This window comes from Lingula anatina, chromosome 6 (genome assembly GCF_051362555.1).
Source record: "Lingula anatina isolate TDL-2025a chromosome 6, LinAna3.0, whole genome shotgun sequence".
NCBI lineage: Eukaryota > Metazoa > Brachiopoda > Lingulata > Lingulida > Lingulidae > Lingula > Lingula anatina.
This window is the reverse complement of record NC_141772.1, coordinates 12,915,878-12,940,337: the sequence shown is the minus strand read 5'-3', so window position 1 is coordinate 12,940,337 and position 24,460 is coordinate 12,915,878. Positions and strand designations below refer to the sequence as shown.

At 38.0% G+C, this 24,460-nt stretch overlaps 3 protein-coding genes across 4 annotated transcripts; 1 reads left to right on the top strand and 2 right to left on the bottom strand.

Moving 5' to 3' along the window:
- Positions 1-1,245: 1,245 nt before the first annotated feature.
- LOC147761163 (uncharacterized) lies at positions 1,246-5,761 on the bottom strand. The gene is made up of 5 exons (XM_087014452.1): positions 5,532-5,761; positions 3,444-3,534; positions 2,498-2,677; positions 1,669-1,890; positions 1,246-1,368 (listed from the first exon to the last, which is right to left on the bottom strand). Exons 2-4 carry the CDS (start codon positions 3,514-3,516, stop codon positions 1,706-1,708), a joined length of 438 nt encoding a protein of 145 aa, XP_086870578.1. The 5' UTR covers positions 3,517-3,534; positions 5,532-5,761; the 3' UTR covers positions 1,246-1,368; positions 1,669-1,705.
- A 7,230-nt stretch (positions 5,762-12,991) lies between these two features.
- Positions 12,992-15,786, top strand: LOC147761162 (uncharacterized). Its single transcript, XM_087015192.1, has 4 exons — positions 12,992-13,013; positions 13,219-13,257; positions 13,487-13,577; positions 14,270-15,786. The coding sequence occupies exons 1-4, from the start codon at positions 12,992-12,994 to the stop codon at positions 14,526-14,528; spliced, it is 411 nt and encodes a 136-aa protein (XP_086871318.1). The 3' UTR covers positions 14,529-15,786.
- LOC106168146 (E-selectin-like) lies at positions 15,639-24,028 on the bottom strand. 2 transcript variants are annotated; one of them, XM_087015971.1, is made up of 9 exons: positions 23,888-24,028; positions 21,686-21,779; positions 20,449-20,628; positions 19,673-19,891; positions 19,240-19,368; positions 18,464-18,652; positions 17,724-18,281; positions 17,229-17,373; positions 15,639-16,714 (listed from the first exon to the last, which is right to left on the bottom strand). In XM_087015971.1, the coding sequence occupies exons 2-9, from the start codon at positions 21,759-21,761 to the stop codon at positions 16,222-16,224; spliced, it is 1,989 nt and encodes a 662-aa protein (XP_086872097.1). In that variant the 5' UTR covers positions 21,762-21,779; positions 23,888-24,028; the 3' UTR covers positions 15,639-16,221. The 2 variants fall into 2 exon arrangements, with proteins under 2 accessions (XP_086872097.1, XP_086872096.1); XM_087015970.1 differs by having other exon boundaries at positions 23,750-24,016.
- Positions 24,029-24,460: the final 432 nt, after the last annotated feature.

Below are 24,460 nucleotides of genomic sequence, written 5' to 3'. Positions count from 1 at the left end.
CATCCGAGAATCGAAATCCTGTCATGCATTTGAACTCAACTGATGTCAGGAAGAACTGATCCTTTCTTTTAGATCTCGCTACCGTGTTGTTTAAATGAGGTAAAACACACTTTCCTTTTATGCAGTCAGGTATTGGCGGTTCCAGGGTGTTAGTCGCAATGCATTGTGACGTAAACGCCGCGTTTACGTTATAACCAACCAAATGATATCCAGGAATGCAAGAAAACGTCACATTCTGTTTGTAATTATATGGTCCTCCCTCTGCCTTTAGGTTGAATTTACCAGTTGGAAAACCACACAATATAGGAATACAGCTAGGTAAACTTTGGTCAAATGTACCATCGGGTTGGCAAGTAAGGATCTTTACCGTTGACGTGTCGTTGAATTGGAAGCCAGTATTACATGTATATCTGACAGTTTGTCCCTCAAAGGTAACGGAACGCTGTGTTACCTGCTTCAAGTGATCACTTACAGGAAGGACACAGGTTCCTGGAAGTGGAGTCATTATTTTAATATCTTCATCTCACTTTTATTCAGAGTCTAATAACACCGACAATAAATATGCCCAGAAGCATGATCGTAATAAGGACCAACCTGCAGCCGACTATTTCATTTTGAATTATCAATCTGTTCTTATTCTTTAAATTTTGATGTCTTTTTGACATCAGACTTACTGGTGCATGTTTTTCTCTCCCCTTCAAACGTTCCCCTAAGATTGCAATTCAGTGTGAAACTGGAACCAGAACCATCGCTGAGTTGATACCCACTGTTGCAAGTATAGGTAACAGTGCTTCCAAATCTGTAAACTCCAGTTACCGGAGAGGGAGCTGCATTGGGAAAAGTCGCGGCAGTGCATTCCACATCTAAAAACAAAGTTTATGTCTGTACGGAAACCCATCGCAATGGTAATGAAAAAATGACAATTTGGTGCACTTACATGTGTAATGTATTCATTTCAAATGTATTAGATTACGTTAATTAATGGATGAAGAATAGCTCCTTATTTCCTTATCGTTAAGGCAAGAGCGATATCTTTGAGGGTTGAGTTCTATGTGTATTCCGTTTAATTTATATATAAAGAGTCACTTTTTTCTATCCAAAGCGTAACATTTTTAGACTCATATTTATGTAGCCGACGCAATAATCTACGTATCTATGAACAGGCGATGTTGTATTTTGATCTCAATAATTTTAATTAAAAGTGTGTCAAATAACAAAGGAAATCAAAGTCCCACTTACAGCCAAGACACTGGGAACCGGTACGTCCCAGGTTACACACACACTCCTCTGAAGATACCCGTATTTCAGAACTGTATGTTCTCACACACGTTCCTCCCGTAGAGCAGGGGCAGATGTAGGCGGGATTACCTGAAGGAAACAAACCATGTCTTTGGTCACATTTTGGTAATACGGGATCTGCTGTATAATATACGATTATGTGATTACGTAAGTAGATAATTTCTGAAAGGTGTTGGGTATGTTTCACAGATATAGACCGTATTCTATGACACACCAAAGCCGTCTTTAGTTCATCAATACCTTATCTTACTTTACTTAGGGCCCCTATTCACTTCCATGAGATAATAAGCAAAAATAAAATTTATAAAATAAATGAATAAAAATATCTAAAGAAATGGAACAAAAAATAGTTTCGGTTTTGCATCTTACCAGGACATTGTTTCATTTGATAATAACGAACATTGCTTCAAAATCTTAATCCATTGCACGACGAAGAACTGTAATGAAACCAGCACCGTCCATTAAAGTCAACTGCCTCACACGTTGGGTCATCGTTACAGGCCTGTAAACAGCGGGATAGTGGCCAATTACTCTTCCATTCGCCTCCGCTGATGCTTTTATTTCCATATAGATACAACACGTACTCTGGAACTGAAACAGAAGATTTTCAGAATTTTAATTAAAATATAATAATTATGTATGAGGTAAGAGACAGTTGCTCTCACCTTTTTCTACAGAAATAACGAGGTTTGCATTATATAAGCCGTTTGAGTCACACCTCTATATTGGAAAAGAAAGTTCTAAAATATATTTAAGTTCAACACAACCGAGTCACAGTCTTGTATTCGGTATGCCTTGTCTATCGACCAACCCCAACCCCCTGTCAAACTGATTGATATAACTGGTTGTATCCTGTAGTGGCCAAATTAAAGGCGACATTGGATATATGCAAACTTCTCGGAATCCATTTCATGCCAAGAAGAGAACGAAAAGCGGATTAATGCAATAATTTGCCGCCCCAAACCAATGCCTCCTTCGACCCTACCCCACGTGAAATCCTGAATACACCGGTGTACGGATACATAGCTAACAATGTTTAGAGATGTACCTTTTTAAAATTTTCTTTCATAATTTACATAATGTAGTGTGAAAGAATCTCACATCGTATTCAAATTATTAACGAAAGTCATTCCTTTTTATTCAATAGTTATCTGCAGCACAATACCCACAAAAAAAAAAGAAAGAAAAACATACTCACTTCCACATACTGGTGGTTCCTTATCAAACACATCCTCTCTGTCAGTACACGTGATTGTAAGAGAACCGTATATATGGATATAAGGAGGAGTAACACACGTGTAGGTAACACTTTGCTGACTGTTTACACGGGCATCAGTTGGAGTTCGACTTGAAAGAGGAACTTCTGGCACGACACAACCTGCCATACAAAATGGGGAATAATTGGTTTTAATTTTGAATTTTCCACTTTTAAAGATGTAAGATATATGACAACGTAGACTATTTTTCTTGTCTTTCAAAATCAAGTCCGAAGGTAGAAGTTAATCACCCTGTAAAAGTAATGCCTTTAAGCTTGCAACGTTAATTAGTGCTTTACATTGGTCGAAACTGAGTGTACAAAAAAGTAAAAGATATAGATCATGTAAACTATGTGTGTGTGGGTAAGATAAACGAACAATCAGATTGTATCACCAATGTTCGGCGGACAGAGTTTCGCAGACAAATAGTCACCAGCCACAAACATAAGGTGCTGAAATAGTTGCCACTTACATCAGTTCTTATCTGTGTATTGACGGTATAAACTTTTCATAAATTTGGGGGCCGCGACCACTCCCCTTGAGAAATTATAGGTGAGACCATGCAGTGTCCCGTCTGACTCAAAATAAGCAATTACCATTCGAAACAATATCATCTTTAAGAACAATCTTTTGAACTTCTGAAATAAGTAAACGCACGCACTGCATGATCCAGGATTTTGCTAAGCTGTAAAAAGGGGAGGGAACATGAATGAAAAGAACTTACATTTTCTATGATACATAAATCAGTAGAGAAGGACAGTTTCATTGTAATATGCAGGGCACGGGAATAGAGAATGTGCTGCTATTTTGTCTCATGTCGTGCTTTTTATTTATTCAATTATTTATTGGGTGTTGGGGGGTCGGGGTGTGAAGATTTGTTCCACTTACCTGCGTGGCTTCCTTGCCATCCACGAAGTAAACAAAATATCAGAAAATATTTTATGCTCGACAGTCTTTTCATTGTCTCGTTGTCCTTGCCCTGAAATAAATGTCAATAAAAATTATTTTGATACGAAAAACAAATATCTATGCTTGGGTAATCTCACCATAGAGGGTGACTCATTATCAACTAATAAATTCTTCTGAAAAGAATGTTAATTGCATTTTTAAACACATTACAAAAAAGATAAAATCAGAAAATTATATATATGTACAGCTTTGTGTGATTATAAAATAAACAACAAACAAACAAAAAACACATAAATAAATAGATACATTAATGAATAAATGACATATAAACAAAAAAATGAAAAATCCACTGACTTCGTAACAATCACTGACAATGAAAGCTTGTCTAAGAGTTGCCTAAACCCCTTCCCTCCATACTCGACACAGTCAATTAATTAACTTCCGCCTAAAAGTAGGAAGCATACTCGTGGACAGCTTGTGAAAGGTGTAAAAAAGAACTGTAGAGTCGTTACAGTTATAACCTATCAAAGACCCCATTTCCATAGATTTTAGATCGATCTATCCCTGTGGGGAGTCTCACTAGATTACTGTCAGCTTAGCCGGCTTATGCCCCTATTTCACACAGACCACGAATCCCACGAATGGCCATGAATTGACAAATTTCACGATTCGTGGTTGAATCGTAATCAGTTCGTGAAGTTCTTAACAGATTCGTATATATTCGTAGACAGTCCTTGCACTTTTTGACCAACAGGAATTGGTGTCAAAAACTTTGATGCCCCTATTTCACACAGACCACGAATCCCACGAATCGCCAGGAATTGAAAATTTCAGGATTCGTGGTTGAATCGTGATCAGTTCGTGAAGTTCTTAACAGATTCGTATATAATCGAGGTCAGTTCTTGCAATTCCTGGTCAATCGGGAATTCGTGGCAATAATTTTATAGCTGTTCAAAGGTTTGGCCACGAACTCCCGATTCCAAAAAATCGTAGTGGATTTCTGGTCAATATTCGTGCGATTCCAGCCGAATCTCACGAATATTCGTAACACTATCGCACCTGTATTGTAACTGAATCTTAGAGCGTGTCGAATTAGACCAGAAAATTGGCAAAATCTCACGAATCCTCACGAATCCTGAAAATTGTCAATTCCTGGCGATTCGTGGTCTGTGTGAAATAGGGGCCTTAAGCGTCTGTCCCGCCTACTGAAAGCTGTAAAGGGGTAATTAACAATGGTGTGCGCTCGGGTGACTGCAATTTAGGGTGAACCCCCAGGGAGTTAGGTCGATCTAAATCTTAAACTCCGGATCAATCTAAATCTCTGGGAATACACTCAAAGTGAATGTACTCCAGGCTGTATACTGCTCCAAGTGAAAAAGGGTCCAAGACATAATGCTCACTGTTAAAAGGCTTTTCTTTATAAACCTATGTTGTGTCTCTCCACACCACCCCTCAGCTTTTAAGTCCTGTAATTAAAGGGCCATTCAGAATAGAAGATCCTATTGTATCAGTTGGTCCGAGGCTCAAATATGGCGGACCCTACATGAAAGGAAGACCGCTTATCCTAACACTGCTCTCCACGCGTCTGGGCGAATGGAGTCGAGATTTAATTACTGTGCCCCTGCAGGGACGGCGCGTGTGGATGCGTGTGAGAGGCGGAGAGACCATTACAGGATTCTGTGGTCTTCCTTTCATGTAGGTCCTCCAAATTTAAGCCATGGACCAGTTAGCACTAGGATCTTCTCATTCTGAATGGGGCCTAAGATGCCTTACCAGAGAAGACCAAACGAATCACATTGTCGTCCTTCTGCTACCATTGACTGTTATAGAGATTAGTTGTGTAAAGCGAGGAAGTGACAAATTGTAATCACGCGGTCTTCTTAAGGTTCTAATTACATACATCGGAGGCCTTATAATGTCACTTAAACTTGAGGTAAGTACGGGTAAGGCTAACTTATTCTGACCAAGTGATCGTGATTAAATGCCAATCATAGACATTTTTCGCATTTAAAGTATATCTACATGTAGGAGAACATGTTGCCTTCTAAACAAAGCATTAACACTTACTTGCCTGGGCGCTCTTACTGTATCAAAGACATGATTCAATCTTCATCAAAGCATATTAAATTTCTCGGAACATCTTGGCTTTTCTGCTGCTTTCATGTACTGATCATAGCAAATGTACATGTTACAGGTATTATACCTGTACAAACCCTAATTTTTCTATAGCCAAATTTTCTTTGTTGAAAGACCTTACAATATAAGGCTTGTCAAAGTGTAGTGAGGCCTACCAGGTAGGTGGTTATCTGCGGAGTTTTGTGAACAAGGAAGTGACCCATTTTATATTTTATACCACGTAGCTCCTCGTTCAGAACAAAACATTTTTGTTATTGGGAAGGGGGGGTGCTTAAGCATGAAATAACAATGGGACTGATCCCTCCCGCTATTGCTGTAAATTATTTTACCATTACTATTGAAGTCAGTTCTGAGTTGTGTTCTGATTGTAAACTTTGCTACCAGCTCAATTAGCTTTTTAAAGTTATTCGTAGTATAACCGCTAAATTTTCTCCACTCTCAGATCGAGCAGGCATTGCTGTTCCTCATCCTTTGTTGCGTAACGCGTCCAGCTACACAATGCTTTTTATATTAAACCGTACCTTGAAGACAGTTTTTATATATCGTATCACATCATACGTAAGATTCGCAGCGTAGGCTCATATCCTAGTTGCAAACGTTTTATACTATTTACAGGGTCAAAGTAAGTCGAGGTCACATTGAATTAAAAAGCAATCGGAGGTTAACTTCCTGATTTAGGCTATGCCAGGTACCTAGTTAATATTCCCAGGACTCTGTCAAATTATCAACCATAAAGACTGTTGCTATACTGTTGGGTGAGTTGTAGTTTCAAGGTAAGGATGATCCATACAAGCAGATTATTGGCAATCGGACAAAATGACTCGAACAGATTTAATGACATGCGTGTAAATATATCAAAAAGTTATAAACACCAAAATGAGGATACCTGAATATGCTGTGCTAGAAACATCCTGAATTACATAGCTCGGTGTTCCATTTTGTTTTTTCACCTCCTAACCGTTATATACACCTGAAAACTCAACAGTCTTTTTTTTCCCAAAAATGCCTCAGATTTGATCTCAGGTGACCTCTGTCCTCATTTACATTTACAGTATATAAAGATTTTGGGAAATAACAAAATTTACTTTACTTATTTCTTAAGATCTCGCATTAAGCTGCATAATTTTAAAATCCACTTTTGGTCTGATTAACTAGCTGTACACCTATGTCACACTCGTGTCAACAAACCTCATTCTAGGGCAGTCGACGGTACAATGAAGGAATTGTCACAACTGTGTGTATTTTTCTTTATGTGCAGTTTGAACTTTGACCTACGTGGAACTGACGCAGGTAATATATTTCTTACGGTAGTAAAGTCCAATAAAAGCTTGAGAGTAGGTGCTAATACAAATCTAAAGGACTCTTTAATTCCAAATAAAATTGTATGCATTTTCGAATGTTTTTTTTTTTTGTGTATGAACCAAATATTTGAATGTTCTAAAGTAAGGTTGGTGATCTAATTTTGATTTGGTATTTCAGATCTAGAAATGAAAAAGGCATCCGTTTATGTAAAAAGTATTTTGATTACTTGATTATTTAACCTTTCAGGTTGTGTCGTGCCAGACGTGCCTCATTCAAGTCGATCTCCAGCTGCTGTTCGTGTTAACAGTCAGCAAAATGTTACCTACACGTGTTTAACACCTCCATATATTCACATACACGGCTCTCTTAAAATTACGTGTACTGACAGAGAGGATGTGTTAGATAGGGAACCACCAGTATGTGGATGTGAGTAGGCCTATTTCTTTTGCGTGGATTATTTTCTTTGCTAAATTTTTAATTCGCTGTACTATTTCTTATCTTTTATTTTTTTATAAAAGCGAAATATTCCTATTTTAAAATGAAATTATGGTTTCTAACACAACATTTGAAGCAAGACAAGTGTACTTAGGCTTTGACTTATAAAACAACACTGAGGTAAATTGGGGTTTCATCCAGAGACCTTTAGGGGAATCCAGCAGTGGTCCCCAAACTGAGACCCATAGGTATCAGCCTCAGAATCCGGGGACATCGTCTTGAGAATCCAGGGCATCCAAGTGAGATGTATCAGCAGGACACCCCAGGGTTTCGGGTGGTCATCTTTGGTCCTTGTGGAGACTTGGTGTTGTCGCGTTGGTCACCCTATCGTTTTTGACGGACCGATAGGCCTATGCCCCCGGACGGAGTGGAACCCACGTCCCCCCGATCCAAAGGCGGACACCACCACAAGGCCGTCTGGTCAGTTCCACCACATGATTGTATATTCCATACATTTCAAAAAGGCAATGTTTATGGATTCCCCTATTAGCAGGGGGTCTCCAGCCGAGAATTCTGGGCATCCAGGGCCCGTAGCTCCTTAGTGTTCTCGGTATATGACACCCCAATTTCCCTCAGTGTATAGATTGGTGTGAGTGTTGCATGGGTTTGGGGAAAACCTTATTCGCATCGGTCCACTTGGCGAACATTTCATGGTTTAAAGTATATCGTAAGGAATTTACACACACAATGCATCCTTGGATTAACCTACCTGCTACGTAATGGCCCCTTTACACCGACGTCCTTTCTGTGTTCTTCGTTCAAAAATGTCGTTTGGACGCTGAGACGGTCGCCAAAACAATTAAATGTCTCAGTTTAGAGGCGTCTGCGTCCCGTGTGCCTACTTTGAACGGCCGGCCGATCTTGATATTACCTGTAAAACTGCGAGCCACCTGGGCGTCCAGTGAACGACCTGGTGTGCTTGCCTGTGAGACCTACGGCGTCCAGGGGTGGATCCAGAGTTTTTTCTGACAGTCTGACTCTTACAAATTATCTTTGTTGATCCATCCTCCATTTTTGACTGTCCTCCAAAGGAAAAAAAATAGATAAACGTCAATGTAAACTTGAAAATCTGACCGTCTTCCGGAGGCGACCACTTAGCATCCTCGTTGCGTTCTATGCCTTCATCGGCGATCAGTGGCGCCCATGCTACGATCTTTATGCCTCCTGCTAGACCGATGAGCGTTGTTTAGGCGTCCTTAGATATATTCTGACTCTTTTATATTTTTTCATCAGTACTAATCCGGTCACCAAGTTAAGAACATCTCGAGGTAACGAAACTTAACAAGGAATAAACTTCTTTTCCAAACTACAGCAATGCAAGGTCTGCATGGACTGATAAGCCAGATGATCATTGATGTCCTTATAAGACGGATGGACAGGCGCTGAAGACGAGAAAGGCTGACTGACACAACATAGAATTTTTGAATCCGTATTCAACAGACGCATTGTGCAAAAACTGCAACAACTGCATTTTGAAAAAAAGCTAAATGTTCTCTCAATGATAACTTACAAAAATGGATCAGTTCAAGAATTTTACGAAAAACATACCAACTGGAGGCTGGCATGAGACCAATAGCAGCTGTCACCCTAAGATTTTCTTTTTGGTGAAAAGTACTCTAGTGCCGTCCGGTTTGAGAGTGAAAAAAGAATAATTTTCTTGCCGACAACTGGTCGATCGTTGAGCATTCACTCGGCAACCAAAGCGATGCCCGTGCCTCCTTTCTGCGACCACGGCAATACTTGTGCGTCTTCTCTGCGTTCCTTGAACGGCTTTACAGCGTCCATCCTCCATTTGAACATGCTCAAAACTTCACGGCGACCATGGCGTTATGGGCTATCCTTGAACGTTCTTTGTGTGATCTAAGCGATCACCGTGCGTTCTTTGAGCGTCCAACCGTGTCCTGCCCAGTTTCAAGGACGCAGAAAGGATGCCGTCCAGTGTAAAGGGGATTTAATACAATCGATTGGTTTCGTTCAGTTACTGTTTTTAGCTGGTAAGTTGGTGAGAAATTAATGAATACAAGAATGTGAATTACTGCATGGTTGTACTGAACTTGATATATATTTTTGTGTCTTTCTTTTGCTATATTTATATCGATGGGTGTATGAAATAGTGTATGTGGTACACAGCTTGTAAACACTATAGAAAATAAGATCAGACTATAACATACTTATTTATGAAAATATTTTATTTTAGTGCCAGAGTACGTGTTGTATGCATATGAAAATAAGGGCATCAATGGAGGCTCAAATACAAGCCATAAGCCATTATCCCGCTGTTTACAGGCCTGTAACGATGACCCAGCATGTGACGCAGTTGACTGGGATGGAGACTGTTGGTTCCACAGTTCTACGTCGTGCAATGTTTTTTACTATAGGCTTGGTCCCCGTCATTATCAAATGAAACAATGTACAGGTAATTCTAATATGCAAATCGATTGTATGTGTTTAGGTTTTTTTTCGCATACAATTTATTACTTTGTGTCGACGGACATGCTATGGGGACGGAAAAGTAAAGTTACAGAAACACTCTGGTGCTCGAAGCATCTTTGTGGTGTGTCATAGCGCCTTTCAGGAATTAGCTACGTAAAAAAAAATAACCTTCAATATATGTAACCTACGGTACGGTATGTTTTCTACAGGTAATCCCGCCTACAACTGCCCCTGCTCTACAGGAGGAACGTGTGTGAGAACATACACCTCACAGACACAGATATCTTCAGAGGAGTGTGTGTGTAACCTGGGACGTACCGGTGACAAGTGTTCTGATTGTAAGTGGGGCGTTGTTTTCCAATGTTGTTAGTCACACTTTATAATCTAGACTGTGTTTCAAGCGTCTCTTGTACAAAGATATACGCAAATAGTTAAATATGCAACGGCTACAGAAATAGGTACCTAAACAAATATATATATATTTTATTGAAAATGTGATGCAAACTATTTCAATTTCAAATTTTAATTTAAATATTTCGTTTTCTTGGAAATATAAACACGAACAGTTAAGTGTGCACATTTTATAGAAAAGATATAACTATTATGAATATTTTGATAACTGTTTCAAATTAAACGAGGCAGATGGAACACAACCCATAAAGAAGTTAATTTTGCAATTAGGGTAGACCGGGGCTAAACACCCCCCATAAGCAAGAAACATCACAATTTTCCCTGCTGAAGGTATAGACCGTTCAAAGTGGGTGTTAACTATGAAGGTCTGACTAGACTACAAACTGATACTAACACTTTTGGAAACAAACAAAAGAACAACCTTATAGGTAAAAAATAGGTAAATTATAAAATCGGCCTTTTTGCCCCATGGCTGGGGCATTACGCCTCGCACCACGGGGCTAAACGCCCACCGTGGGCGTCTTGCCCCAAACTATAGGCGTTATGCCCCGCCTTTTTACAAAGCAAAATAAAATCAAATTATATTTCTACGAGACAACTTTGTAAGCCTTTAAAAGCAACAAATAATATTTTGGGGTACTGAGATAATAAAAATACCCATCAAATTTATTCAGAATGAGCTGTAATTCTACTCTTTACGACAGGGCACTGTGATACTTCCAAAATTAAGTTCCTAGTACAGCCACTTGCTTTGGCTTTTCCCCATAAAAGTGTTATAACTGATGATATACAATAAAAAACATGCATGAAAGAACACTTCCGCATCTTTTTAGAATTATTTTTTATTTAAAAACGAAAGGGGGCAAAACGCCCAGTGATCGGGGCAAAACGCCCACTATAGGTGTTTTGCCCCATATCAGCATGGGCGTTTTGCCCCAAAGTGAGATTTTGTATTTTTTTTCAAAATTCGGCGGGAAAAGTTTTATACAATCTGACTTCATCGAAACTTGTATGGAAGTCTGATACCATCCTATCTGTCACCAACAAAGTTTTTTGAATTCGTGCATTTGGTAGGTGGTGTCACTGATGTTAAGGAAAAGGCTAAATAACAGTAAACAAGGCAAAAATGAACAAATTATCATAAAATGCTTATTTTTTAGTTTGTGGTCATCTCCGTCATGGAGGATAAGTCTGCTGGAAATCGGAAGTGGACAAAACATCACGAGACGCGTATTTATACGTAATACCTGAAAAAAACGCGGGTGGGCGTTTGACCCCGACTGGGCGTTTAGCCCCGGTCTACCCTACCATGAATGTCTTCCAATAAAAATGAAATACACGATTTATATGACGGATATCCTGTAATATAGAAAATGTAAAAATGTTGGTTCATTATTAATTTAACCCTTATATTTATGATATTCTTTTAAATGGTCTCATCAGGGCCTGTTCAGAACAAAGTTGATCCGCTGACTAAGAGATCCGTGGTTCAAATATGGCCCACCCACTTGAACCCGCGAAGAATCCATTTAAGGAAAAAACGGAAAGCTTCCATGGGGTTTACCTATATATTTGTTACGGGGATCAGTTGGATCAACTTGTTTCTGAACAGGCCCATAAAAGCATATCGGGGACAGTTGAACAAATTGTTACAGAAGTAACGCCTTTACACCATTGTTGCCATGGATTGATTTCGTTACAGACATTCACTATATTTTTAGACGTGGAATGTGCTGCCCCGGCTATTTCCAACGCAGCACCCACTCTACCAACTGGGGGTTACAGGTTTGGAAGGAATATTACCTATAACTGTAACATTGGGTATCAACTCGCCGATGGTTCTGGTTCCAGTTTCACACTGACTTGCAGTCTCAGAGGATCGTTTGAAGGGGAGAGAAAAACATGCATGAGTAAGCCTGAAATCAAGAAGACATCAAATAGAAAATTGATAACATAAATTATGAAAGAAGTCGACGTTTTCTTTAGGTTGATCTTAAATGCAGTTATGCTTTTAGTGGTAATTTGGTGTATATTTGTTCTCAACACCATTAAACTGCAATAGGTTATAGCAATAGAAGTTGAAAAATTTTGCTCCACTTCTAGGAACCTGTGAAGTCCTTCCTTTAGGTGATCATCAGAGACAGATAACACAGCGTTCCGTTACCTTTGAAGGACAAACTGTCACATATACATGCAACACCGGCTTCCAATTCAACAACACTTCAACAGTAAAGAACCTAACATGCCAACCCGATGGTACATTTGACCAGAGTTTACCTAGCTGTGTTCCCGTATCGTGTGGATCTCCTGGTAAGTTCAATTTGAGTTTGGTAGTAGAAGGTCCATATGTGTGCTGACAAAATGTGACGTTTTTTTTTCATCTCTTCGTTTGTTTTCACGTTGCATTAAATAAAGGCAATGTAGTAAAGACATTTATCTTGGGAAATTTCAGCATTTTTCTTTAATCGCCATGATATATCTAGACCCACTCAGAAAAATTACAATACGTGAATTCGTCTTCGTTCAAAATCCCTTTTTTCTTACTATCATTTTAATATCACAAGCGGAATCCACCGGTTTAAATCTCCATCACAAGTGTGACTCAAATCCGGTAATGGATTATAATTTTACATGAACTCATGTGAATAACTAAGTCATTAAGGAGAGTGATAAAATGTCTAGGAAAATTGACCAGTTCGTGCTCATTTAAAAGGCTTTTACATACGAACATCATGAAAAAAATTGGGGAAATGCAAAAACTGGACGTAAAATGTCAGAAAATAATTTTTGAAAGTATTATGAAGCGAAATTTGAAATTGGTATGAATGAGAAGATAAAACGCATTTTAGTAAATAAATAAACGAAATAAACGAAAAGTGATGGCCACACACTTTGTATAAGAGAAAAATGTTTGTATAATTACAACAAAAGCCATAAAATGTCCTTCGAAATGAATCATTTATTTATTTATTTTCAGTCATTCAAAGAGAAGAAGTCACACCAGAAGCACTGACAGGTAATGATATGAGAATGATGATAAAAAATTAAAACAAGTTATTGGGGTGTTATGTGTTAAGTAAAAGAGCAAAGCCAGCTGCACTTACATGAATGGAACACAAAAATAAGTAACTGAGATAAGATATAACTTGCAGTCTTTTATTCGGCATATAATATGTACTGAAATCAAATAGAAGTGTCTATAAACTCAACTGTAATGTAAATTTAATCTCTGTAATATTTTTTAGGACAAGTACCTGTGGCTGTTGCCATCAGTGGCTGGATATCTACAGCAGTGGTACTGATCTTAGTTGGGGTAGTTGTGGTTGTCATAAAAAGGTCAGTCGAACTGGGATCCCATACCTACACACATTGGACAATAGAAGTGTCACACCCTGATTCAGAGTAATCAAAGTTATAATGCCTGGTCTACTTATAATGTGACCAATGCGTATAAAACCGCTGTACCATGGAATTGTATAGTTGGTCGTTTTGTGAAATTTGATGTTAATAAAATGATACCAGGAGCATATCATTCCATAGTCATTTATCTCCCCCAAAGTATTGTTTCAGTAGGGGTGACACTTCTATTGTCCAGTGTGTGTTGTTCGATCTGACAGGATTGACCCATTTTCAAGTGGATTCTCGCTAAATTGCAATCAGCATAAGTGGCTTAGATGTCTGACACGCCTACTAAAGCTGCTAAAACATAATTTATTAACACGTAGCAGCTTCGGGGTTTCAAAGATTTTTTTTCTTTTTTTTGAAAATAATGTTTGAAATATTAAAATAGGATATTGTATTACACAAATAACAGTGTAAAACCAAAGTTCTAAAATATAAAGCTTGTAATCAGAGTGCAAGGCATTTTTGTTATAACCAGATTCTGTTTAATAAAAAAAATATCTTAAATTTATTCTTAGTCAAAGATGATCTTATTTTAAATATACATGATGTTATGTTTTACAGCTCTTAAACTTTTTTGGGGTAATAATTAAGAATTTTTCTTGTTGAATTTCGTTTGAATTCAGAACACGGAGTCCCACTTCTCAGCCGTTTGCTGACACAGATCACAGCGACACCTCTGGTTTGAACCAAAACAGTTTGAATCCGCCAGGTAGTGCTGCTAGGGATCACGAGTATATGTCACTGGAGGCCAAAACTATGGCAAGAGATGACAACGTGGTTGAATACGCTAACGTCAGTGACAGTGCATATACTGCTCTTGACATGCCAGCAAACGAAAGTAATCAACGACAACCATCAGTCTCTGTTATATATCAGGACTAGGTGTAACTTATTCAAGTGCCAGTGCGAAATGCTAAGGGACTAAACTGCGTCACATCAAACTTAATTAACTGTGAAATGCGCGGTATAACACAGTGCTTCCAGAGGGTCCCCGTGGCACAGGAACAAGTGTCATGCACCAGGGCGACCCCGAAGTAGATAGGCCTTATCATGAGTCCACTTGTACAGGTTAGCCCCACCCTAGATTCTGACCCACTTACGCCACGCTAATCTTACTGTAGAGCAAATTCTCCCTTACACGGACAGTTTAATTTCATCACAAGAACAAAACAAACCGCTAAAAATATTATTATATTATACTAACATATTTTGGCAAATGCGAACCCCGTCTTGCGTAAAAGGTACTTAAAACTTACGATTCACAGTCGACCTATTTGCAAAGGCATTTTCATTTGATGTTTTCACCGTTGGAGGACTTTTAACATATTCAAATTCTTTGGGTTTAATCGAGCTGTGCGTTAAAATGTTTCAAATCCTTAAAAGCACACGCATGAAAATCCTAAACTGTTTGAGTGAGTAAAGGAGGTTACAAAAATTTGTTTCAGAGTCACACTTCAAATTGTATCTCATTAGTCTTACACCCCATTTCCATAGATTAGATCGACCTACTTTAGATCGACCTAACTCCCTGGGGGTTCACGCTAAATAGCTGTCAATTAATTACCCATTTACAGCTTGTAGTAGGCGGGACGGACATTTAAGTCGGATTATCTGAAAGTAATCTAGTGAGACTCCCCGCGGGGATAGATCGATCTAAAATCTATGGGAATAGAGCCTTAGACATGTCTTTTTCCACTAACAGTCGAATTGCACTCGTGCAACAAAGAAGTTTCAAGTGTTTTTATTAATTTTTGTTAGACAACATGCCACTAATTTTTAATTTATTTGTGGAATGTTTCATGTTATTTACATACGTGTTTTGCTTTTAGCTTCCATTGGCATAATATATATCTCGGATTTGTTGTATAATACTGTGCATCAGTAAAAAATATCACAATACTCATTTTCATCTGAGGTAAAGGTAGTAATGAATTTAACATAGAGACTAATGTTGTCATTTATACCCGGTCTATTCCACCTATAAGTCACCTACCAAGTATACTTTGATTTTATTAGAAACAATCACTAAATGAGGAAAAATTTAAATATTTGACTAATAAGGAAATCCATGATCATGTACAATCACCATATACAACATGTTTATGGGTGAAGAAAGTTTCAATAAAGTCATCACAGCTCAGTTTTTATGGATATCTATTAGTCTAAATCCTTTGACGTTGAACACCACAAAATTGTAGAGCTTATTTCTATACAAAAGTACATAACTATATCTTAACAAGGAGTTTTTCAGGTTATTGTCCATTTGTGATTTCGAATTTTTAGTCTCCACATACATCATCGTTGGTAAAAACGGATTTTCGCTGTAAGCAAACTTTGGATACAGAACATAGGCTTACATAAGTTTTCCAGAAAGTGCTTCTCAGCTGAACTTTACATCATGAAGAACATTTTGTATGTTGGAGCAAATCACCATAATAGGCATTTTTGTCCCAACATACCAGTAGCGCAAGCACTGAGATCAGCAGGTTTCCAAATATGAAACATAAAAGACCGCAACTGGTCTAAAATGAAATTACACCGAAGAATTAAAAATGTCGTTTTCAACTGACTCATCTTACGCATAGCCCATGTTGTCAACGCCTCCTGTTTCATAAATATCGTTTTCAACAAACTCCACGTCATCAGCATCATCGATAGACTGGGCATAGCCTCCGTTTTGAAACTGCCCTGCAAGTTCATAGGTGCTACTGCAATCCTGTCTTGAAACGGAAGATGCTTGGGCAGAAGGTTTCTTGACATATTCATACGCATCGTCTGGATAGCTTGCAGGGGTATTTTGTTGCTTCTTGTCTTTTTTGGTCTTTTTGGATTTGTCTGGCACGGCATATAGGTCCTGTACGTTCATCTTGGAATCAGAGGCCTGGTTTTCGTTATTAGAATTCTGTCTCATATTATTTGACTGATCATAACGGTCTGTCATTGGACATTCTCCCTCGAGTTCGTATGGATTTGTGTCAACATATGTGTTGGGTGCTGTGTACATTGTGTTGCTGAGGTCTCCGTTTCTTGATACATTGATATCTTCATTTGAGTTTGACATCTGTTTCCTGAAACGAAAAATGTTCCATTTACTAATCAATGCGTTAAACGCAAAAAAAATAAATAAATGTATCAATCGAACAAAAAAAAAAAAAAGACACTTGCAACTCCTCAAGTAAGAACTGTAGGCCTATCTATTATAAGCCAGTAGGTTAAAGACAAAAGTTGAGTAGAATATCAATATTTATGTAAAGACAAATCTAAAAACCAACGAATTTATAGATCATGGCGGATATATAAACATTTTAATGATACCATCAACGTGCACCAGTGCAAATGCATTAAAGGATAAATATTAAAGGGAATGTGTTAATTATATGGTTCGTGGGACGTGTAATATTTTATAATGTTGTTGCATGACAGGTAAAATGCTGACAACTTCTCCAGTTTCTCATTCATTTATTATACAGTGTAAACGCTATTTTCATTCTTACATATACCCTGTACATGTATTGTGCGTCCCTATCACTAACTTTAACAGAAATAAAATAAAACAACTCAGTATGGTTTGTTGCCACTTACCGTCTTCGTTTGACGAATACAACAACTGTTACAACAAGTAATATCAGCACTATCGCCCCAGTAACGCCAACACCAACACTAACACCAACGTTACTATTGTTAGGGTCTGTGAATGCGGCTTGGGTGCCAGCACCAGGCAACACCGCTGAATGGTAAAAAGGAAACAGGTAAGCTTTAAATATTTTCCACTAGATAGCGAAGTTTCTCTATAAGTAATTTTTGCCCTAATTTTACCTGAAACTAGGTAAACTATATTACAATAATTTCCTCTACAGTGGCATATAATATTTCATATGCATTCGCGACTAACAAATTTCTTTTGAAAAAGGATTTATAAAAATCATCTCCTCAACCAGTTTTTAGAATACCTTTCCATCTCTGCGCAGAAAACCTGAATTAAACGTATCTATGTGACAGAGCGCACAACGCACTAATTACTCTGATTCTCAGTGTACTAGTGCTTATTACTTTATAAATATTCATTAAAACCCGTACCTGAACAACTAAGAGAATCCACCCCAAATCCACCGGTTTCATCACATATCAAGGTTACACTGGTATTACCATCCGGAAATTGAAATCCTTTAATGCATTCGAATTGAACTGAAGCCATGAAGAATAAATTCGTGCTATCAGAATATGTCACTGTATTGTTTAAATGAGGTAAACTACATGTTCTCTTTATGCAGTCAGGTATTGGCGGTTCCAGAGTTTCAGTCGCAATGCATTGTGACGTAAATGGTGAGTCGACGTCATAGCCAGCGAAATGATATCCAGGAATGCAGGAAAATGTCACATGCTGTTTGTGTTTATATGGTCCTTCTTCTGCCTTCAAGTTTAATTTACCAGTAGGAAAACCACACGATATGAGAATACAGCTAGGTAAACTCTGGTCAAATGTTCCATTGGCTTGACAAGTAAGGTTCTTTACCGTTGACGTGTCGTTGAATTGGAAGCCAGTGCTGCACGTATACGTGACAGTTTGTCCTTCAAAGGTAATGTAACGATGTGTTACCTGTCTCAGATGATCACTTACAGGATGGTCACAGGTTCCTGGAAGTGGAGTAATTTTTTTAATATCTTCATTTCACTTGACTATATTCAAAGCCTAATAACACCGACAATAATTATCCCCAGAAGCATAATCGTAATAAGGTCCAAACTTGCGGGCGACTATTTCATTTCGAATTATTAATCTGTTCTTATTTTGTAACATTGATGTCTTTTTGACTTACTGTTGCATATTTTTCTCTCCCCTTTAAACGTTCCTCGAGGACCGCAAGTCAGTGTGAAACTGTTACCAGAACCATCTCTGAGTTGATACCCACTGTTGCAAGTATAGGTAACAGTGGTATTAAATCTGTAACCTCCAGGTACTGGAGAGGGAGCTGCATTGGGAAAAGTCGGAGCAGTGCATTCCACAACTAAAAACAAAGTGCATGTCTGTAAAGAAATCCATCAGTCGCAATAGTGACCACTTGGCTGCACAAAGAACCTTATAATATATTGATGATTTCCCCTTACATTTAATGTATTATTTATATATTTCATTTGTATTAGAAGATGTTCATGATAAATGCAATAGTGATATCTTTCAGGGGCGGATCCAGGATTATTTGAAGGGGGGTCCGCTTATGCGAAGTCGACGCCCCCCTCCCCTTGGCGTGTGGTTCGGGGCACGCTGAAGGGCCCCGAAATTATTTGGTATTTTAAAAGGCAAACGGTGGAATTTGGTATATTTTATAACTATGATTCAGCTAGTCAAAATTCTAATTTCAAGATGGGACCATTCGTGTGCTCCATGTGTACGCTGTTTAATTTTGAAACAGTTGTAAGGGTTTTTATAAATAGATTGCATCACATTTTTCCATCTAAGGCGTAACATTTTCAGACACATACATGTATTAATGTATCCGATGCGATACACTACATCTTTTGCACAGGAGATGCTTCGATTCAATCTCAATTATGTAGTGTGGCAAATAACAATATAAATCAAAGTCCCACTCACAACCAGAACACTCGTCACCAGTACGTCCCAGGTTACACACACACTCCTCTGAAGATATCTGTGTCGGTGAGGTGTATGTTCTCACACACGTACCTCCCGTAGAGCAGGGACAGTTGTAGGCGGGATTACCTAAGAATAATTAAATCATACTGTATGTTACAGCTTGTTGATATGCTAGTACCGATATACCAAGATCTGCTGGATAACCAAAGATAATTTGTGATCACGTCAATAGCTAATTTGTAACTGGTGTTGGGTATATTATATATGCTATCGTATTCTAGTCTCTTCTAGGTATTCTTATCCGTAATCTATTTTTAATTTCCCAACATAATGTCTTACTTTACTTAAATCCCTTATTCATCTCCACCAATAAGATTATAAGCACAAAGTTAAAAAAATGACAGATAAATCGTTTCAAATTGTATCTTACCAGGACACTGTTTCATTTGATAGTGACTCAGATTGCCAAAGGTAAGGTCACCGCACGAAGTAGAACTGTAATGGAACCAACACCACCCATCCCAGTCCACTGCGTCACATGTTGGGTCATCGTTACAGGCCTGTAAACAGCGGGATAATGGTTTATAAAGCTTCCATGAGCCTCCACTGACGCCCCTGTTCTCATATACATACAACACGTATTCTGGCACTGAAAGAAATAGAAGACTTTCAGCAATATATTTGTTAGTGTTACATGCCCTCACGTTTACTACATCAATAATAATGGGTGCACTGCATGCGCCCTTTGAGTTACACATCTTTATTGGAAAAGAAATATATTAACATATATTTCAATTTCAATGCAACCGAGTCGCATTCTTGTATTCGTTATACCCATTTTATCATCAACTTCTCTCCCGAAACCTTGGTTACTTGGTGGATAACTGTTGCCAAATCAAAGGGGACACTGCGTATGAAAACTTCTACAAATCCCAATTTAAGCCATAAAATGTTCGCCAAACAAAAGCGGGTCGATGTTAATATATATTTCGCTCTAAACCCAGGCCACTCTCAGAGCAATCTACATGTATTGTTAAGTTAAACCCTGAATATACTGTTATGCGGATATTCCAGAAAATGTGGTGTAAAAAGCTACAATTTTATTTGAAAAAATTTATATCTGGCTTTGATAACAAAGATAAAGTATAGCACATCGAATTCAAGAAAATTTGCAAAGAAAGTAATCCACAGAGAAGAAATACTCACGCCCACATGTTGGAGGTTCCATATCAAACACATCCTCTCTATCAGTACACGTGATTTTAAGAGAACCGTATATATGGATATATGGAGGTGTAACACACGTGTAGGTAACACTGTCTTGACTGTTGACACGGACAGTAGTTGGATTTCGACTCGAATGAGAAACATCGGGCACGTTACATTCTATAATATACAAAGGAACCAATTTATTTATTTTCAATTTTGATTTTACCACTTTTAAAGATTTAGGATATATTGTTTTGGCATATCTTTCAAAAAGATCCGAAGCCAGAAGTTGAATAAATCTCTTAAAGTCGTACCTTTGATCTTTCACCGTTAAGTTAATTCTTTACTTAGGTCTAGGTATAATTAAGTGCAAAAAATAATAATAGATAGAAAATAAAATAAATAAAAGAAAAGAAATCATATGAACGATATGTTTGGGTAAGATAAAAGAACTATCTAATTCTAACCAGGCCCATAACTAGCAAATTTAAAGGTCTTGGTCTTTTTATAAAAAAAAAAAAAAAAAAAAAAAAAAAAAAAAAAAAAAAAATAGACATTTTGCCATGAAAACATTGTGTACCTTCAATTTTTAATCAGAAGATACATTTTTGAGGCAAAAGGGGCTGTTCGTTCGAACCCCCACCCCTGGCTACGGGTCTGATAAAGATGTTTGTTCGTGAATGCAACGCCTTCTGCAAGAGGATAATTCGGCAGACCAAGTTCGGCAGATAAATATCACTAGTCTCCTAATGTACTAGAAAAGCTACACCAGAACTATGTATTGACGGGATAACCTTTTCGTAAATGGGGGGTGGGGGGGGGGTGCTGATCACTTCCTTGGAGAAATTCAAGGTGACGCCTGTTTCTCGTCTGATTCATCATCAATTACTATGCGAAAATCATCTTTACAATAATCTTTTTAGCTTTTGAAATAAGTAAAACGCATGCGCTGCATGATCCAGGATTGTGGAAACATGTAAAAGGGGGCGGGAACATGAATAAAAATGTTTCACTTACATTTGCTAAAACACATAAATCAGTAGAGAAGGATGGTCTTATTGTATAATGTAGGGGACAAGGGTGGAAAATGTGTTTGGTCTTGACTAAAGTCCCTCTTTTCATTTATTTATTATTTTTATGGGGGGGGGGGGGGAGGGATAGAAGGAGTACTTCAGAAGCTACGGGGGGATGGGGGTGCATGGACCTCCTGTATTTAAAAACTGGATCCGCCTACCTGCGTCGATTCCTTGCCATCCACGAATTAAACAAAATATCATAGAAGATTTTAAAATATTCGACAGCCCTTTCATTGTCTTGTTGTCCTAGCTCTGAAATAAATGTCAATAAAAACTGTTGATATTTCAAACAAAGGTATACAGTGTATGAGTGAATATTCTCATCATTGAGGGTGACTCATTATCAAGTAGCAGTCTTCTAAAATGAAGGTTAAATGTTATGCACAAAGCATCACGTATTTTTAGCACGTTACAAAAATGCCAAACCACTTTATAAGAAATGATTTCTGTGTTCATCTTTATGTAATAATAGAATAAATTACAAAAAATTGATAAATAGTATATAAACAAAATGAAAAATCACACTGACATGTATAACACTTTCGTAACAGCCCCTGACAATAAAAGCAAACAAAAAAAAGGGATTGAAAAAACAAGCGGATTCAAATGTGATCTTGAAGATACTTAAATAAAAGCTTGTGTTACTTCCTATCTGTCGACAAGAGCAATTGTATGCATAAATGTGATAAGGAAGTATCTCTGCCATGGCTGGAAAATTTACAAAATTCAGTGCATGGTGAAAAGAAGGCCAATGTCAAATTCAAGGTCACAGTAAGATTGCCAATGCGTGACTTCCTATTCAAGTTCAATAGTAACTATAAGCATATCAGTGACAGTTCTGGGGTTAAAAGGGTCGTAAAATTGGCACCGTTGCTAAACATTGAGCATTGTGACGATGTACTTTTTGAAATAACGCAGCTCCTAAACCATTTTAATTGGGCAGTACTCTCAGTGTTGCGTTTGACATGCTCTACAAAATGCAGCAAACAAAACGATTCTAGTATTTACGATTCTAGAATAAGAGTTTTCAGATTCGGTTGCCTCTTTCTTGAACATGCACAGATTGATCCCAAAAGTTCGGTCACGTACTTGTTTGGATACAATGTGCCTCTTCAGGTCAAAATTGATTTAATATGATCAAAACTGCAACCTGTAGAGTGCTAACAGACAAAATTAAAAACGAACAGACAGCCTGACGACATACTGTCGAAATCGACAGTTATCAAAAGTAACAAACTAAAAAATTACTCTGAATAAATAATTAGATATTTTTAAAAACTAACCGTTTATTTCCTCTAAGATCGATGAAAAAATTCCAACTTTTTAATTGAAACAACATGGCAGCAAATAATTCCAGGCACTATAGCATGTATTAGCATTACTGTATTTCTAACTGACTGGTGTAACTTATTAACTTTTCTCGTTGAGTAAGCTCTGATAAGGTAGCACGCCTTTTTTGTTATCTACTTTTTATCTAGCCACTAGTACATGTACCCTCCTTATATGTGGTGTACCGAAGGAGTGTTCACCCTCTACGGTCACTTGTTTCCAATCCAACCAATGCCAAATCAAAGACATTGAGTGACTTACCTGTGCTGGAATATTTTAAACAACTGAAAATTCGATAGCTTAATTGTCTATGTAGTATGTAAGTCACCTAAACTTCCCTCCCTCCTCGCTCGACACAGCCCGTTGATTAACTTCCAGGTAAAATGTAAGGAGCAAACCGTGAAAGGGAGTAAAAAAGTCGTATCGTAGGTACACATTAGGTCATGTTAAAATAACCGCGCTCCGGTGCTCAACGTGAAAAAAAAAGGTCCAAGACATAAGGCTCACTGTAAAAAGGCTTTACTTTTTAAGCCCAGGTTGTATCTTTCCACCACTCCCCTGCTTTTAAGTCTTGTAAATAAGATCTCTTACAAGAGAAGACCAATCGAATCGTTGTGTCGCCTTTCTGTCACAACTGACTGTGGTGTCAAGAAGTCCACAACTTATTGGTGGCGTGAAGCAAGAAAGTGACAATCGTAATCATGCTGTATTCTCACGGTTTATATTGCATACACTGTAAGCCTTATAACGGAATTACAACTTGAGACAAATATGGCCCAGGATCACTACTGTGTTTATTCTGACCACAGTAATGGTGATTAAACGTGTATCATAGACATTTTTGTCATTGAAAGAATCCTGTACGTAGGACTGTACAAAGCATTTACACTTACCTGCCTGGGCCCTTACAGTATCAAAGACACGATTCAATCCTCATCAATGCACATCAATTCTTTCGGAACATCTTGGCTTATCTGCTGCTTACATGTACTGGTTATAGTACATGTACATGTAACAGGTATTATACTAACCCTAATTTTCCTATAGCCAAATTTCTCTCTGTTGAATGACCTGAAAAAGTTAGGGCTTGTCAAAGTGTGGCGAGGCCTAGGTGCGTATCTGCGGAGTTTTGTTAACAAGGAAGTGACCCATTGTATATTTTACACTGCGAAAGGTGTAGCTCCGTGTTAACAACAAAGCTGCTAAGGGGAAAGATAAACATGAATAACAATGGGACCAACCTCTGTTGCCACTGCCCTGCAATATTTTACTACTACTAGTACTTTTGAGGACATTGCACTGTTGTTTGTTCAGATTGCAGAAGCTGATAATAAAAGTAAGCTTGTAATGTAGCAGCTTATAATGTTCGGTAATTTTATTTAGATCATGCAGGTAGAGCACACACTGTCTTCATACCTTTTGTTGGGTAATGCGTTATCTCTTTTGTCTTAATTTGTACTAAAAAGATATTTATTTGAATACTCTAGGTCTCAGATGTATTTTGTCGCCTAAGCACTCAGGCCTTCCCAACTACCAGACTCGGCACCTACGGGTCCAGTATAAACCGGTTTATCAGACCACACTACCCGTTTTCAAGGTGTGTG